The sequence below is a fragment of the Dipteris shenzhenensis genome, chromosome 7 (assembly GCF_047967505.1).
Source record: "Dipteris shenzhenensis isolate YYH24624 ecotype China chromosome 7, Dip_SZ_1.0, whole genome shotgun sequence".
NCBI classification, from domain to species: Eukaryota; Viridiplantae; Streptophyta; class Polypodiopsida; order Gleicheniales; family Dipteridaceae; genus Dipteris; species Dipteris shenzhenensis.
The window spans coordinates 54,847,875-54,861,538 of NC_141602.1; the positions used below are offsets into that span (position 1 = coordinate 54,847,875).

Consider the following 13,664-nt stretch of genomic DNA (forward strand, 5'->3'; position numbering starts at 1 on the left):
CATGACACAAGGTCCATCAAGACCCAATCCTCATTGCAAAAAAAGGCGAGCCTAGCATTCAAAACAACAACAATGGACCCAAACAAATCAATCGATAACACCTTGCCAAACATAACTTTAACCGTATCATGCATTATGGTTAGACACCAAGTGATTGTTTATTTGATGCAATTGCGTACCTGTTGGAAAACAGGATTACCTTTGAACAACTACGGACTACAACACTCCAAAATTTTGTTTCGAACTTGCACAACAATGACCAACACACAATAAAATGTTTCAACACATATTTGGATTTGAGCTTCAACAACAAGGAGTTGAAACGCATGATGTGTGCATCCTGGATAATGGCCCAAACAGTTGCTTGAGACCGATCCTCACTTCAACACTTGGGTCCTCCCTATTCACAGGGGTAAAATTGCTCACCCTTGCAGTTGTATCAATAAACAACACAAATGATCCCATCCTTTGAGCTGCATTAACCTTGAGAGGCAGCTCTGCACAGCTCTTCTAAAAACAGTAAAGCTTCTCTCACTTATAGCATGCGGTTGAGCAGGAAGCTCCCTGGCTTCGTCTATCATGAACAAAAACTGAACACCAGATTTTTTGAGGGACTTTCGAATTTGTTCCAAACAGCAGAACATGCAAGCCTCATGTCGTCCGAAGAGCACTCTAGTCGCTTTAAAAGTCTGTCTAGTATCCCACTATAGTCCTTGGTCTGCTGTCTGTGAAACAGCTTGGCTCTATCTGGAAATGTTTCTTGGTTGACCAACCAATCAAAGTAGGCCCGGAAGATGGTGAAAGCCTGCTCAACTTTGGTTATCATCACAAAGTGATGTCTCAATTGTGGGTGCGAGGGAGAATACCTTGTAGATGTGGGTTGAAGCAACGAGAAATAGAATACCACCATACCGCTAGCAGCATGTGCAACCTCTTTCATTGCCCTAGACTTTCTCCAGCCGCTAGACTGGACTATCGGAGCGCATGGGGCATACCAGGTCTTGGTATCTAGAGCCCAGTTAAGGAAACAGTGATCAATAAACTAGTGAACATAGGAGACAACGAAGCCTTCTGGGTCCTCATATTGTCTGTCGAAGGCCTTTTCGAGATGATCCAGCTCGGTTGGAGAAAGACCCTCTGTGGGAGCGTGGGCTTTAGCATCGTCAATGGCAAACAAGCCCTCCATGATCCGTTGCATCCATTCTTCTCTGTTGTGTGCCATAAAGATATGCAGTAACGTCTGTGGAGGAAAATCAAGAACTCTAATCATCAAAATCCCAACGCTTTCGTCAGAGAGGGTGCTTGCACTGGCGATCACCGCACTATTTATTCGATGACGACGGATATTGTCCGAAGTCAGAATCTCCGAAGGATCAAAGGGGACGTTGTCCTTGCGCTTGTCCCAGTCCTCCTATAAGCGCTGCCTAGCCTTACAGGACTGTTGTCATGTAACCGTTGCCCTCTCTTATGGAGGGCAACGGTTCCCTCTCCCCAACCTGATGCTGACACAGAGAGGCAACAAGAGCCAGGAAGGCAAAAAGGCAGCCAAGGTGAAAACGGCAATGGCGAATTGGCTTGAAACCAAAGGGAGGCAAGTAAAAGGGGACATTTTTTTGGTTCCTTGCAATGGAGAAGGGGATCGGAAGCGACCAAACCCCGTCCCTGCATCCCTTCATCTGCCCTCCACCATCTTCCTCCTAAACTCAGCGATGTCGCCTCTCACTCGCAGGAACAATCGGGATGGATGCGAGAGGTTGTAGGGAAGAAGCTTCCATAGCCTTGTCCATGAGGAGAGGAGCCACTGCTTGTAATTTGCTTATAGTTATGGAAATACCAACTCAAGCCACCAATAATAGAGCTCCTCCCGTGTGTCCACATCTAAAAGGGGAGTTGGGTCATAAAAAATAGAGCTTTTGAATTTAAAAAATTTCCCAAAAAACTAGAATAGTCACAAAACTTCGCCCCAACTTGATCCTTAAGCACTGTTTCTAGGAGAGCCAATGCTAATAAAAGTGGGGACTTGCCTATATAAAGGTAAGAGAGCCTCTATCTTTAGAGAGAAATACCTAACAAGAGACAAAACCATTTAGGATTTCTGCAACAAAAGACAAGAACATTTAGGGAGCAAACAAAAACCTTAAACCCTAAACACATTAGAAGCTCTTAAACTACTACTAACACACACTTAAAGCTCATACTAACCACAATTTGGATGGTGAAATTGACCAAATGAACTAACTTGAAAACTATGGACCTAAAAACCAAGCCATGCCTTAGAAGATGGTGAAATTGACGAAATGAACTAACTTGAAAACTATGAGAACCCTTGCTCTGCCAAAAACTCATAAGATTCCTCCTCCTTGGATGGCACTGCGCGAGATTCCTCCTTGGATGGCACTGTGCGAGCGAGGGAGACAGACTGATGACTGAGCATGGAGTGAGAGACCTTGGTATTTGCCTGTGGTGTTAATCTAGTGCAATGGGCATGGATGGTGCTGACCTTGTGGAGAAGCTGGCTATGGATCTCCAACACCTTCCGCCCAAGTTCGTTTTGCCTCCCCACCTTCGACCCACCTCCTTTTCCTTGCCTTCCACGCCCAACATCCCCGTCGTCGACCTCTCCGGCTTGGATAACCATCTCTCCAGACCTCAAACTCTTGCTCACATCCACCACGCCTGCTCTCACTGGGGTTTCTTTCACGCCATCCATCATGGGGTTCCTCACAATGTTTTGCAGCAGCTCAAGGTGCAGGTCGAAGAGTTTTTCGCCCTTCCATTTGATGAGCGAATGCCTCGGGTCCTTGGCAATCTCGGAGAGGGCTACGGGAGCGGATTTGTAAGGCCTGAAAGCGGAATTACAGAGTGGAGGGATTTCTGCCGTCTTTTGACTTATCCTGATCGTAAAAGAGACTACAGCGTGTGGCCTAAAAGCCCACAGTTCAGGTATGCGGCCTCCGTTGCTCCTCGCCATAAATTCGCCCAAGTTCTTGAGATCGGTAATGAGAAGGGGTAGTGCAAAGATCAAAATTGGGATTTTTCAAGATGTTCTGCGATGCCGTGCTGTCCAGGAATGCGATTGACGAGTATTCCAAGGAGACGCGGATGTTGCTACAGAGGATACTGGCATGCTTATCTCAGAACCTGGGACTTCGGGCATCGTACCTTGAGGAAGCAATAGGAAAAATCGACGAGAGAGTTTTAATCAATCACTACCCTCCTTGTCCTGAGCCCACTTTGGCTGCTGGTATAGGCCAACACACGGATAAAGGAGCAATAACTTGTCTTTGGCAGTACGAGGATGTGGTCGGATTACATGTCTTCAAAGACGGTGATTGGATCCCTGTAAAATCCCTTCCGGGGGCCTTGACAATTATTGTAGCTGATCAACTTGAGGTATGCAAATCTCTCTCTGTCTCTCTCTCTCTTACGTTTTCTACTTAGTTATTATTGCATGATCAAGCATGTAAGTTGCTGTGACAATATACAGTCTGACGCAGATTGTTAGCAATGGCATATACAAGAGCCTCTTTCATAGGGCAGTCTTGAATGCGAAGAAACGCCGAATTTCCATAGTTACATTCTTTGACCTGCAGCCAGACACAATAGTCAGACCTGCAACGGAGCTGATTGATGCAGAAAAGCCGGCCTTATATCATCCTACTCGCTTTGGAGACCATGTATATTATATGAAGAATGTAAATTGATGTTGCAAATAAAAGCATGATGCAGATACCTAGCAACGGATACGAAAGAGCAACCATAGTGGTCTGGAATATAACGGATCACTGGATATCCAGAGCTCCATTCTATTCTTGCAATCCAGAGGTGGTCAGACCTGCACTGGAGCCTAACCAGATTGCTAGCAATGGCATATACAAGAGTCTTCCTAGGGCAGTCTTGAGTGCGAGATTTCCACGGTTACATTCTTTGACCTGCGGCCAGACACAATAGTCAGACCTGCACTGGAGCTGACTTACGCAGGAGGTTTTTTTGTTCTTTTCTATTCTTGATGTAACCATGATTTGTAAAAACAACAGAGCCATCGGTATGCTTTTTAGTCGATAGTGGTTTTTCATGCATTTGAATTTCTGTTTCTCTAGTGTCTCGTGTTCATGCGTTCAAGCTGGTCCTTGTTCTGACTTGATTGTTCTCTACGCGTTTCTGAGCAACACAGCTTGTGGCCCCATGAGGTTGGCTAGGGACAGGACTAGTGAAGCAATATCCAAGCAAAGTCTAATCTCTATCTTGACGAGGGGTTTGACGAATTAATCTGAAGGTGGTGTTGATATCCACTGCTTTTGAGAAAGTTGGGGCTGTCTCCTAACTCTTTGGGATGTTGTTTATGTCTGCCCTGTTGCTGAGAAGTTGCTGTCGTGGCCGTGTGCTGCTGAGGTTATATTCTAGGCCTCTGAAAGCAGAGCCATTTCTTTTGATATCATCTATCTTTCAGTTTAGCACATGTGAGCCGACTTTTCTAAGCTTGTTGCTTAGAACTGCTCATTTGGGAGAGACTAAACTCGTGTCTTCAAAGGCAGTATGTAGCTTGGATGAAGAGAAATTGGAGGTAGGAGATAGTTGCCTGAGTGAGAATCAGTGTCCCATACCGTAGATCCTCATTGCCAGGGCGTAAACTATCCATTAGGTCTAACAGTTAGGAGGGTTGCTACCAAGGTCTCTGTATGAAGAGGCCTTTGCTAGCCAAGATCTGCTAAATTTGGCATCTTCCTCATGGCTCACATAAAATATAAAGCTGTGGTTCAATACATAAAGAATATTGGAACCAATTTAACACTGAGCCAATGCATTTTGGGCTCAATCTTGGAACTAAATTCAGCAATCCCTTAGTCTCTCCTATTCAGATGGAGTGCAATTTGTTCTTCAAAGCAAGAATACATGATGTATGTGCTAGCCTTTGCCATGATTGAGTTCATCTCCGCTTCACATGGAGTATAAGCTTGCATGAAGTGACTGTTGGATAATTTATGATAGCCTTCTCCTTACCCCTAGCTCAGGGTGGTGACTGAAAGTCAATAGGAGGACCACCCAAATGAAAAGATAAAATTTTAACTTTTTGAAACGATCCTTTCCCCATAAGTTTATTGTCTGACACTATCATTTTGTACTAATAATGCGATAAGAAGGAAACACAATTTGTACCTAACTCTACTTCAAAAATCCTAGTATATTTTATGTTAAATAATCTTCCTTTAAAGTACTAACGTTTTGTGAAATTATTAATAATTTAAATAACCAAAATAAATAAAATCCATGGAAAAACAAAGTAATCCTTCTTTTTCTTATGCAAAAATCTTTAATTAAAGTTAAATAACAAGCAAAAATGAATCCTATGCATAGTTCGTGGGTTTTTATCTTCTTGCTTTTTTTCGTTTTTTCTTCTCTATCTTTTTTTCTTTTTTATTCCCTCAATAATGAAAAATCATGTAGGCTCGTAATGAGCTCCTATTATGGAGGGTTGATAATAGTTCATGAGAAAAAGAGCCTCACGGCATTTAAACTTGATCATAAGGAAAAACGATGTTTCCTTTTGTTTGCATCTATCTCCATATTGGGAGGCGAAAAAGAGCTCTAGGCATTTAAACTTGATCGTAGAGAAAAATGATGTTTCTTTTTGCTTGCATCTATCTCCATATTGGGAGATCTATAATACCTTCCTATTAGGTACTAGAGCATTATGAGGGACCCATACATGCATCTACCTTAGATGAGGTACAACTAGAGGATATTCATGAGGATGATGTAATGGTCCACAGCAAAACCTTTGGCACAAGGATTATTGTACTTGCAATCTCTATCAATGCAAACATCTTTTGAAGTTTTAGAGTTAGCCCACTACCGAAGCTAAGTAGATCATTACTATTTATCAAAGTTTCCTAATTTGATTCAGCTTTCCAATTGAGTACCCTACTTATTTTTTTATGATGGAGGACAATTATTATAACCTCCTTTACTTTCCTTTAGTTCCTTTATTTGTTATTTAGTTTGTGCATCTTGATCACAATTATAAGAGTTTCATGTGAGCTCTTATTACAAGACTCTGCACACCTAGCCAATCATGTTCATTCAATCCAATGCATTGGTCATCTTTAGATATTTTTGTATATTGTGAGTGACATTTTGAAATGGTTTGAAGTAAAACCGGAAGATTAACATAGATGACAAGATTACCAAATTTTGTTTTAAGCCTTGTTTCATTGAACCTCAAGGATACCCAATCACGTTCCTTGCACTCATCTTCCCACTTTTGCTTGTTAGAAGATGTCCCAAAAGATGATTTTTAATCCTCAAGAAATTGATCAATTGCAAGTGCGTCATCTTTGATATGCATACAATTTAAGACAAAGTGAAAAGGCTTTGCCATAGATAAACTTAGATGTTCATCTTAGATACTGTAGATAATAGTAGATTGTCCTTTAACTCGAAATGAGTGGATGGAAATTGTAACCAACCTCTACCATAGGTACATACTTCTTTCTAAGTTGTACCTTCCTTCATTACGGATGCCAGGCTATGTTACTTCCCACACTCTTCTTTTCATTCTTCTTACACCTCATTTACAAGAAGGTCCCTAAGACCCTTTACACACACACTTTGAAGATTCCATGTCATTAAGGCTATTACACTCTATAACCATATATACATACTCTATAAATCAACAATCTTCCCCTCGAGCTCAGCATGCACTTGTACATCATATAAACTTAGGGCCTTTCTAAAAAAAGCATAACTTATCTTTACCCAATGACTCGGTAATGATATATGCAACCTGTGCATCTGTCTTGACATACCTCATGTCGATCTCTCCACTTATTTGATGTAGTGATAATGGACCTCTATGCGTTTAGTCGTTACAAGGTAAATGGGATCTCTGGCTAGCATTATAGTGCTCAGGTTGTCACAGTATATCACAATTGGACCATCAATGCATACACCTAGCTCATGAAGAAGTAATCTTAGCCAAGTTTCTTCACATGCTACTATGGCAGCCTCTATACTCAGCCTCCGTGCTAGACAATGCAAAAGGTGGGTGGCTTTTTGCTACTCCAACTAATCACACCACTTCCAAGAAAGAATGCATAGCCACTAGTAGATCTTCTATTATCAATGCTGCCAGCCCAATCTGCATCTGTATACCCATGCAAGCATATTCCTAATTTCTTGGCATAGAATAATCCAATATTGATTGTGACTTTCACATATTTAAGTATCCTCCTCATTACATCTGTTAACAGTTCAGCCACATGTTTGAAAGATTAAGTGGAGAAGTAGGAGGTGAGATAGGCAATATGATATCCGCCTTGGAGGTGTATGGGCCCAAGTGCTTGTAAAACGAGGGTGAGAGAGCTGAAAGAGAGAACAAGGTGGCCATCCCTTCAAAAGGTGGAGTGTATAAATAGCCAAAAGTTTGATTTTGGTCTTCATTGTGTACATGCAACTTTCAGAAATGGCCAAAGTTTGATCTTGGTCTTCATTGTGTGCTTGCAACTTTTGGAAATACAAGCTCTCTCATTCTCTATATCTTCTTGTGAGTGAGACTTCTTGTTTTTGCATTGTGTATTGCCTTGTGATTGCTAATCTCCTCCATTCACCCTCCCCCTCTCTTCCACACTTCCTCCCCTCTCTTCCCTTCCCCTCCCCTTTCCCTTCTCCCTCTTCTCTCTTGTGGGATCACATTGACACAATCCGGTAGACACTTGCGTGACACAAAGTGATAGGCTCATGCTTGCAAATCTCTCACAAGTAGTTGTTCGAGAGTAGAGTCTCCGTCGGCATTCCTCCAAAATCCCTATGACATGTGGAGTCACTGCTGGGCTACACATTTTTGACACTATTGCTGGGGAGTTAGAGGTGTGCTTTAGCAATGCATACCCCTTCTTCCGTGAACCACCAATTGCATTACTAGCCACCCCTTTGAAAAATCTCTCATTTGGCACTTTTAAGTTGTCTTTTGTTTTTGTTTTTAAATTTGAGTAGGCAGATTAGGTAGAATAGCACCACCCAGTGCTCACAAACCTTGCATAGAAACTCAGAAATATGCAAGAATCACCAAAAACCAGTCGGCGGCATAGCCAGAATGTGTGTCGTTGCATTAAGGTTAACACAGCAACTACAGAAGTAGCTATGTTATAAAGCAATGAGACTGCCTGCATTATCCAACAATGAGTCACCTATCTCATCTAACTGACAGGTGATATTAAATGAACTTACAACTGTCACATCATAAGTCAACCCACTACATTAGGGTTAACATAGCGATCACAGAGTCGCTGCGATAAGGAGTAATTGCTATATTCAACCACTGCGTTAAGGACCCGTCGCATTAAAATGCCACTACTATAACCAATCTCCACATTAAGAAGCCGATGTGATAGAAGTCACTGCTTTACGGAGTCGTCATGTTAAGGTGTCACTGTGTTAAGGCTAATACAACGCAGTGACCCAAAAGTCATTACTTTAAGGATAATGTAGCGACTGTTGGTTTAAGACCAGAAATGCAACGTGATTGATTCTGTCTGGAGTAGCATAGTTGAGTGATCAACGCATGCACTTGAGGTATGGTAGAGTGGTAGAATCTGATCCAGAGCTGAAGGACAGTGCCTTGAATAACATTCTACCTAGCCCATCAAAAACCTTAGTGTTAGTCCCATCCAAGATCTCGACCTTAAGCTCATATTCAATGCATAGTTCTACATACAAGGATTCTTTGAGCTTGGAGGACGCAATGAGCTTCGATGCAGAGGCGAGTGAAAACTCGTATCCTGGGGCCTCCATGACTCGTAACCCTAGCTTAATGAGGCCCCAATTCCCACGCAATCAACCATAGCCTCGTGATTGAGGGAATTTCTCTCTAACTTCATGGGAAGGTTTGACTTGTCTGTCATCATCTGGTCAGCCCCTTTGCAAGGCAAACGAGAGTGATGAAGGAGCCGTAGGACCCTCCTCTAAGATCTGCATTTAGGAAGTGTACAAAGTAACCCTATGTCCGTCTTAACCGGGAATCCTATAGAGACCCACGTCCACTACTATGAGGGAGAGCCCTCTTTCATCAAAACTTTTGAGCCTAGAATACCTAGCTCTTCTAGCCACTAATTCTTGAGACACACGAAAATGAACAAATGGATTTTGGGGAAGATACAATTCGATACACAATGGCCCCTAGCCCTCTCCATATTTTGGTTGGGTGGGAGCCCAAAAGGCACTCCCTACCATACCACTATACCCTATACACCAGTGCCCAACGTGAATCCGCCCATGTGAAGGCCCTCATCGGTGTGGCCAGTATGGCCAAGACCCCCACACATGCCGACTCCAGGTCTTATTAGGCCGATGCTAGCTAACGCAATTCCTACATGGCTTACAACCTTTTATAGTCCAACCTAAATGCCACCCAACTATGGCACCACGCAAGCCCCACAAGTACCTCCACCTGCACCACAGATTGTACTTAGAGATGAGGCTATGAGGATCCTAGTACAAGCACTAGGAAGGGAAGCTATGTCGCATGCCCTTGTGGAAAGGGATACCAGGGTGAAAGCAGGTTAACGTGCTACGCTTTACAATTATTAGCATATATTGTTAGCATATCAAATTTCCACCTAAACAAAATTGTAAATTAAAATTTGAAAGTTTTATGTTGTGAATTTATGTGTGTGAATATCATACAACACAATTGGAGTCGTTAAAAATCTATATTGACATATAAGGACCATTATTAGCATGCATTTTAGCACATGTCTCAGATATGATTTTTAACATGCTTTCACCCACCAGTGCTTTGCATAGACCAGCAGTCACTATCTCCAAGCTCATTACCAAATTTTAGGAGACAGAGATCCGGCATCCCATGTAGAAAGGTTCAAGAAAATTTGCAAGACCTTCCATGATATAGGTCACAAGTGACTTAGACAAGCTCAATGCACTTGGGCTAAGCTTGGAGGGTAAAGTAGGCCAATGGTGCAGGGCCCTAAGTGCTGAGGAGAAAATCAATTGGGAAATGCTTAGAAAAGCATTCATAGTGGCGTTTGCCCCCACTGGTCCCATATGGAGCCCTATCAACTAGTTGTATGTGGTCAAGCAAAAGGTACATGAGAAATTACGAGAATATCGTGCCAAGATTAAACACTTTAATACCCGCTACGAGCCTCATGAGAGGATGACTGATGAACGATTATTGCCATGCTTCCTTATTGGGTTAAGGGATGCGAAGTTGCATGATCATCTATTCACCCTAAACCCCACGTTGTTTGAGTGGTGAAGCAAGATGAACATACTCTTATGAACGACAAGGCTCAAATAGAAAAGTCACAAGTAGCTCCACCCGATGTGTCTCACATAGGCAAGACCATTAGTGCAGGTGAAGCCAAGGAGGCAACTCCACTTGCCAAGGGAGCAAACATAGATGAGGTGGCCACAAATCTCTTGAACTGAGAGGCCCAAAAACTCAAGGGGGGATTGACAAGAGAAGGCCCAAGCAATAATCACATGTTCCCTAGATCAGACAATGTGTGGTTTCGGGCAACCACTGAACAATAATCACATGTTCCCTAGATCAGACAACTCAAGGGGGGATTGACAACCGTACCCATTGTGCAAGGGGAAATCATGAGACAATTCAATGCCACTACCCCAAGGTTATTCCCCATCTTATGTACCAACTGAGGTAGCCTTGACCTTACCCGTGCCACCAAATCAGTATAATTAGGTCCAACTAACAATACAAGGAGCCCCCTCTACAAATCGAGGGTATCATAGGGCTTTAAATCTCCTATTTCCTCCTCTTGTTTTAGGCCCTCAACCCCCTCTACCCCAGATCGGTTGAATCCTCAATGGATGCCCAAAATGTTTTGAAGGTACTTATTAATAAATTAGGCAAGTACTTTTGAGAGTGATGATACAAATGTAGTAGTACCTATCTCCTATTGTGATAATAACATCACAACAATCTTAGACAGAGGGGTAGGTGTTAGCATTGCCACTAAATAGTTTTGGAAAAAGCAAGGAAAGCCCAAAATGGATAGTACTTCCTTGGTGGTCAAACTAGCCAATGGAGCAATGGCTTGACCAGTGGAAGTACTAAGGGAAAATAATATAAAAACATTTGTATTTATGTACAAGGTGTCATTCATTGTAATGGATTTCCATAACCAACCCAATTCCTATGATATTATAGTGGATAAACATTTCAATGCTACTACAGGATTAGGTCTTGACTGATGAAGCTCTGACAGAATATATTTGCACAAAGATGAGCCTGTCATGAGGGTAAATCACCAAACATGGAAATCAAACTCTATGCTAAAAAACTTGTTTCCAACTGAGTCAGATGCCATTTAGCACAATCAACATTGGTTAATGTGTTCTAAGCTTGTAATGAGAAAGTTGCAGTCAATAATCGTTAATGTGTTCCAAGCTTGTAATGAGAAAGCCACAAGCGATGACTTGGATGAACATTGGTATGCCCCACTACTAGAACCCAAGTTCTCTGATAATTGGATGCATATCCTTGCAACCATAAATATGTTTTGAGAAAAGGGGAACACAAATTATGACCTACAATTCAAAGGTGCCAAGAGTGATGGCAGCACTAAATATGATTAATAAGCTAAAGGCACCTAAGGTGAAGTCAAGGTAAAATCAAATCTACATTGGCTTAGATATGCCAAGGCCACGACTGCTCATCAGGAGTTTTCATCGAATTGAGGTTTTAGAATAAACTAAGTTTCTTTCTTTACAATTCAAAATTTAGAAAAATCATAATAAATTCGTAAGTTTTACACATGTTGTATTAGCAAATTTTTACCTATGTTGTATTATTTCTATCATTTATTTTTGAAAGTCGGTGCATTTCATATTTTCTTTCATAAATATTGGTAATCTTGCTTCCTATTTTGGCTACCATTGTCATCATCATTCTACTTTGTGGGACATTCACAGTTTTGCTGTGAATAATTGCACACCGATTTTAAGATGACAATGATAACATAGCCGAAGTGGGTACATACAAATATTGGTAATCCTGCTTCCTGTTTTGACTTGTGAGATTTGTATGTACCCACTTCGGCAGCTCCCCATCACTCTTTCTTTGGTCTTTGTGATGTCAAAGGGTTCTTATGACTAAATGCATGAACTTGTAGTTACTCCAATTTTGTTCACTAGAGGAGTTGCTACAAGGTTGTGACAATACTTTCATGGCCAAGGCTTGCATATGAGGTGTTGATGCTCCACACTCTTTTCACCATCTCCATGCTAGCATCTCTTTCGCTAATTTCGTAATTCTAGGATATGCAAGCAACCCTCCCCTATTCTAAAAAGTAGATTGTCCCATGATAGTAGAGGCATATTTATTTCTATCCTCAAAGAAGAGTTTGAGAAGATCATGCCAAGACTGCATAATTAGTATATCCATTTATGTGTGGTATTCCCACCAGCATGATGTAATATTTGACCAACATAGTGATGAAGAGAGTTGTAAGCTTGGTTCCATCATTCTCAAACCATTTTTTACAACAATGTGCAACGAGTCAAACTATAGCCACCTTCACATTTTTCCTTCAAAACATCCCTATCGGTAGTCCATCAAGCTATACAAGCACTCGTCATGCTTGTCCCTTTCACATCTAGCTTGTGGATTACAAACTAGATGGGCTTGATTGCTTCCACTGCATGTGACATTTTCTTCCAAAAGGTAAGATTGTTATTACAAAGAATATTCAACTCGTTGAATTTTGCATCGGCCCCACTCGAGCATGGCTCCACTATCCATTCTGCTACCGCTATACTGAATGACATCTTGGTTACAAGTCCTTGTAGTTTGAGCATATGCTCCATCATTATGTAGTTGGTACTGAAACATGTTTCACCGAGATTAAGAAGCTCTAGCAGGTTATTTAAAGGCTGATAATTCCAAAAAATATCCAATAATATTTCATGATTAAGGAAATACAACATCACTTTTTGACCCTCGTCACAACCAATTTGAAGCATTTATCTTAGGTGTTTTGTACCACTCTTCAAGGACAAGGTCAACACAGTGATATGAGCACAATGGGACCCAGATATGTTAATATTTGCAATTTGCATTCCCCAATTTTCTTGACGATCAACAAATGAAGGGAGAACTCTTTTCCATATTCGTAATAGCGATCGTAGTTGCTGTTAATTTTCTAGCCTTTTCGACGATTCTTTGCATTGTTAGTCATAACCTAAATGAAATTCTTGGGTCCCACATCCTCAATCGCTCTGCTTAGCTATTCAGTAATGTATTCCCTAATGTTGCAATCATCACTTGTGTTAATAGCTAACAAAGTCCTCACATTTGAATATTACAACTATGACATTGATTAGGGGCCTCTTGCAAATGTTCTTCCATCCATCATTGACAATGGTACAAGATGTTTTTCCAATACCATTAGAAACAACTTATTGCATGTAATAGGCATCCAATGTGTTATTACGGACATCATCATAACTTGGCAATGTGAATCCAAGACCAGCTCTTGCTATGGAAGCCATGGCCTTTTTCCAATGCTGACTTTGCATGATTCTTAAAGGATATCCCATGTGACAATAGTCTTGAAAACATATTGTTGTGCTTTCTCAATGTTTTGTGCTTTGAAATATGCTTCCAATGATTGATTTTATACTTG

At 41.4% G+C, this 13,664-nt stretch overlaps 1 protein-coding gene across 2 annotated transcripts; it reads left to right on the forward strand.

The window, feature by feature from the left end:
• The first annotated feature begins 2,343 nt into the window (after positions 1–2,343).
• On the forward strand, positions 2,344–4,065 carry LOC147900518 (jasmonate-induced oxygenase 4-like). Of its 2 annotated transcripts, none has more exons than XM_087377231.1 (3): positions 2,344–2,943; positions 3,069–3,393; positions 3,856–4,065. In XM_087377231.1, exons 1-3 carry the CDS (start codon positions 2,480–2,482, stop codon positions 3,949–3,951), a joined length of 885 nt encoding a protein of 294 aa, XP_087233357.1. In that variant the 5' UTR covers positions 2,344–2,479; the 3' UTR covers positions 3,952–4,065. The 2 variants fall into 2 exon arrangements, with proteins under 2 accessions (XP_087233357.1, XP_087233356.1); XM_087377230.1 differs by having other exon boundaries at positions 3,498–4,004.
• The last annotated feature ends 9,599 nt before the right edge of the window (positions 4,066–13,664 follow it).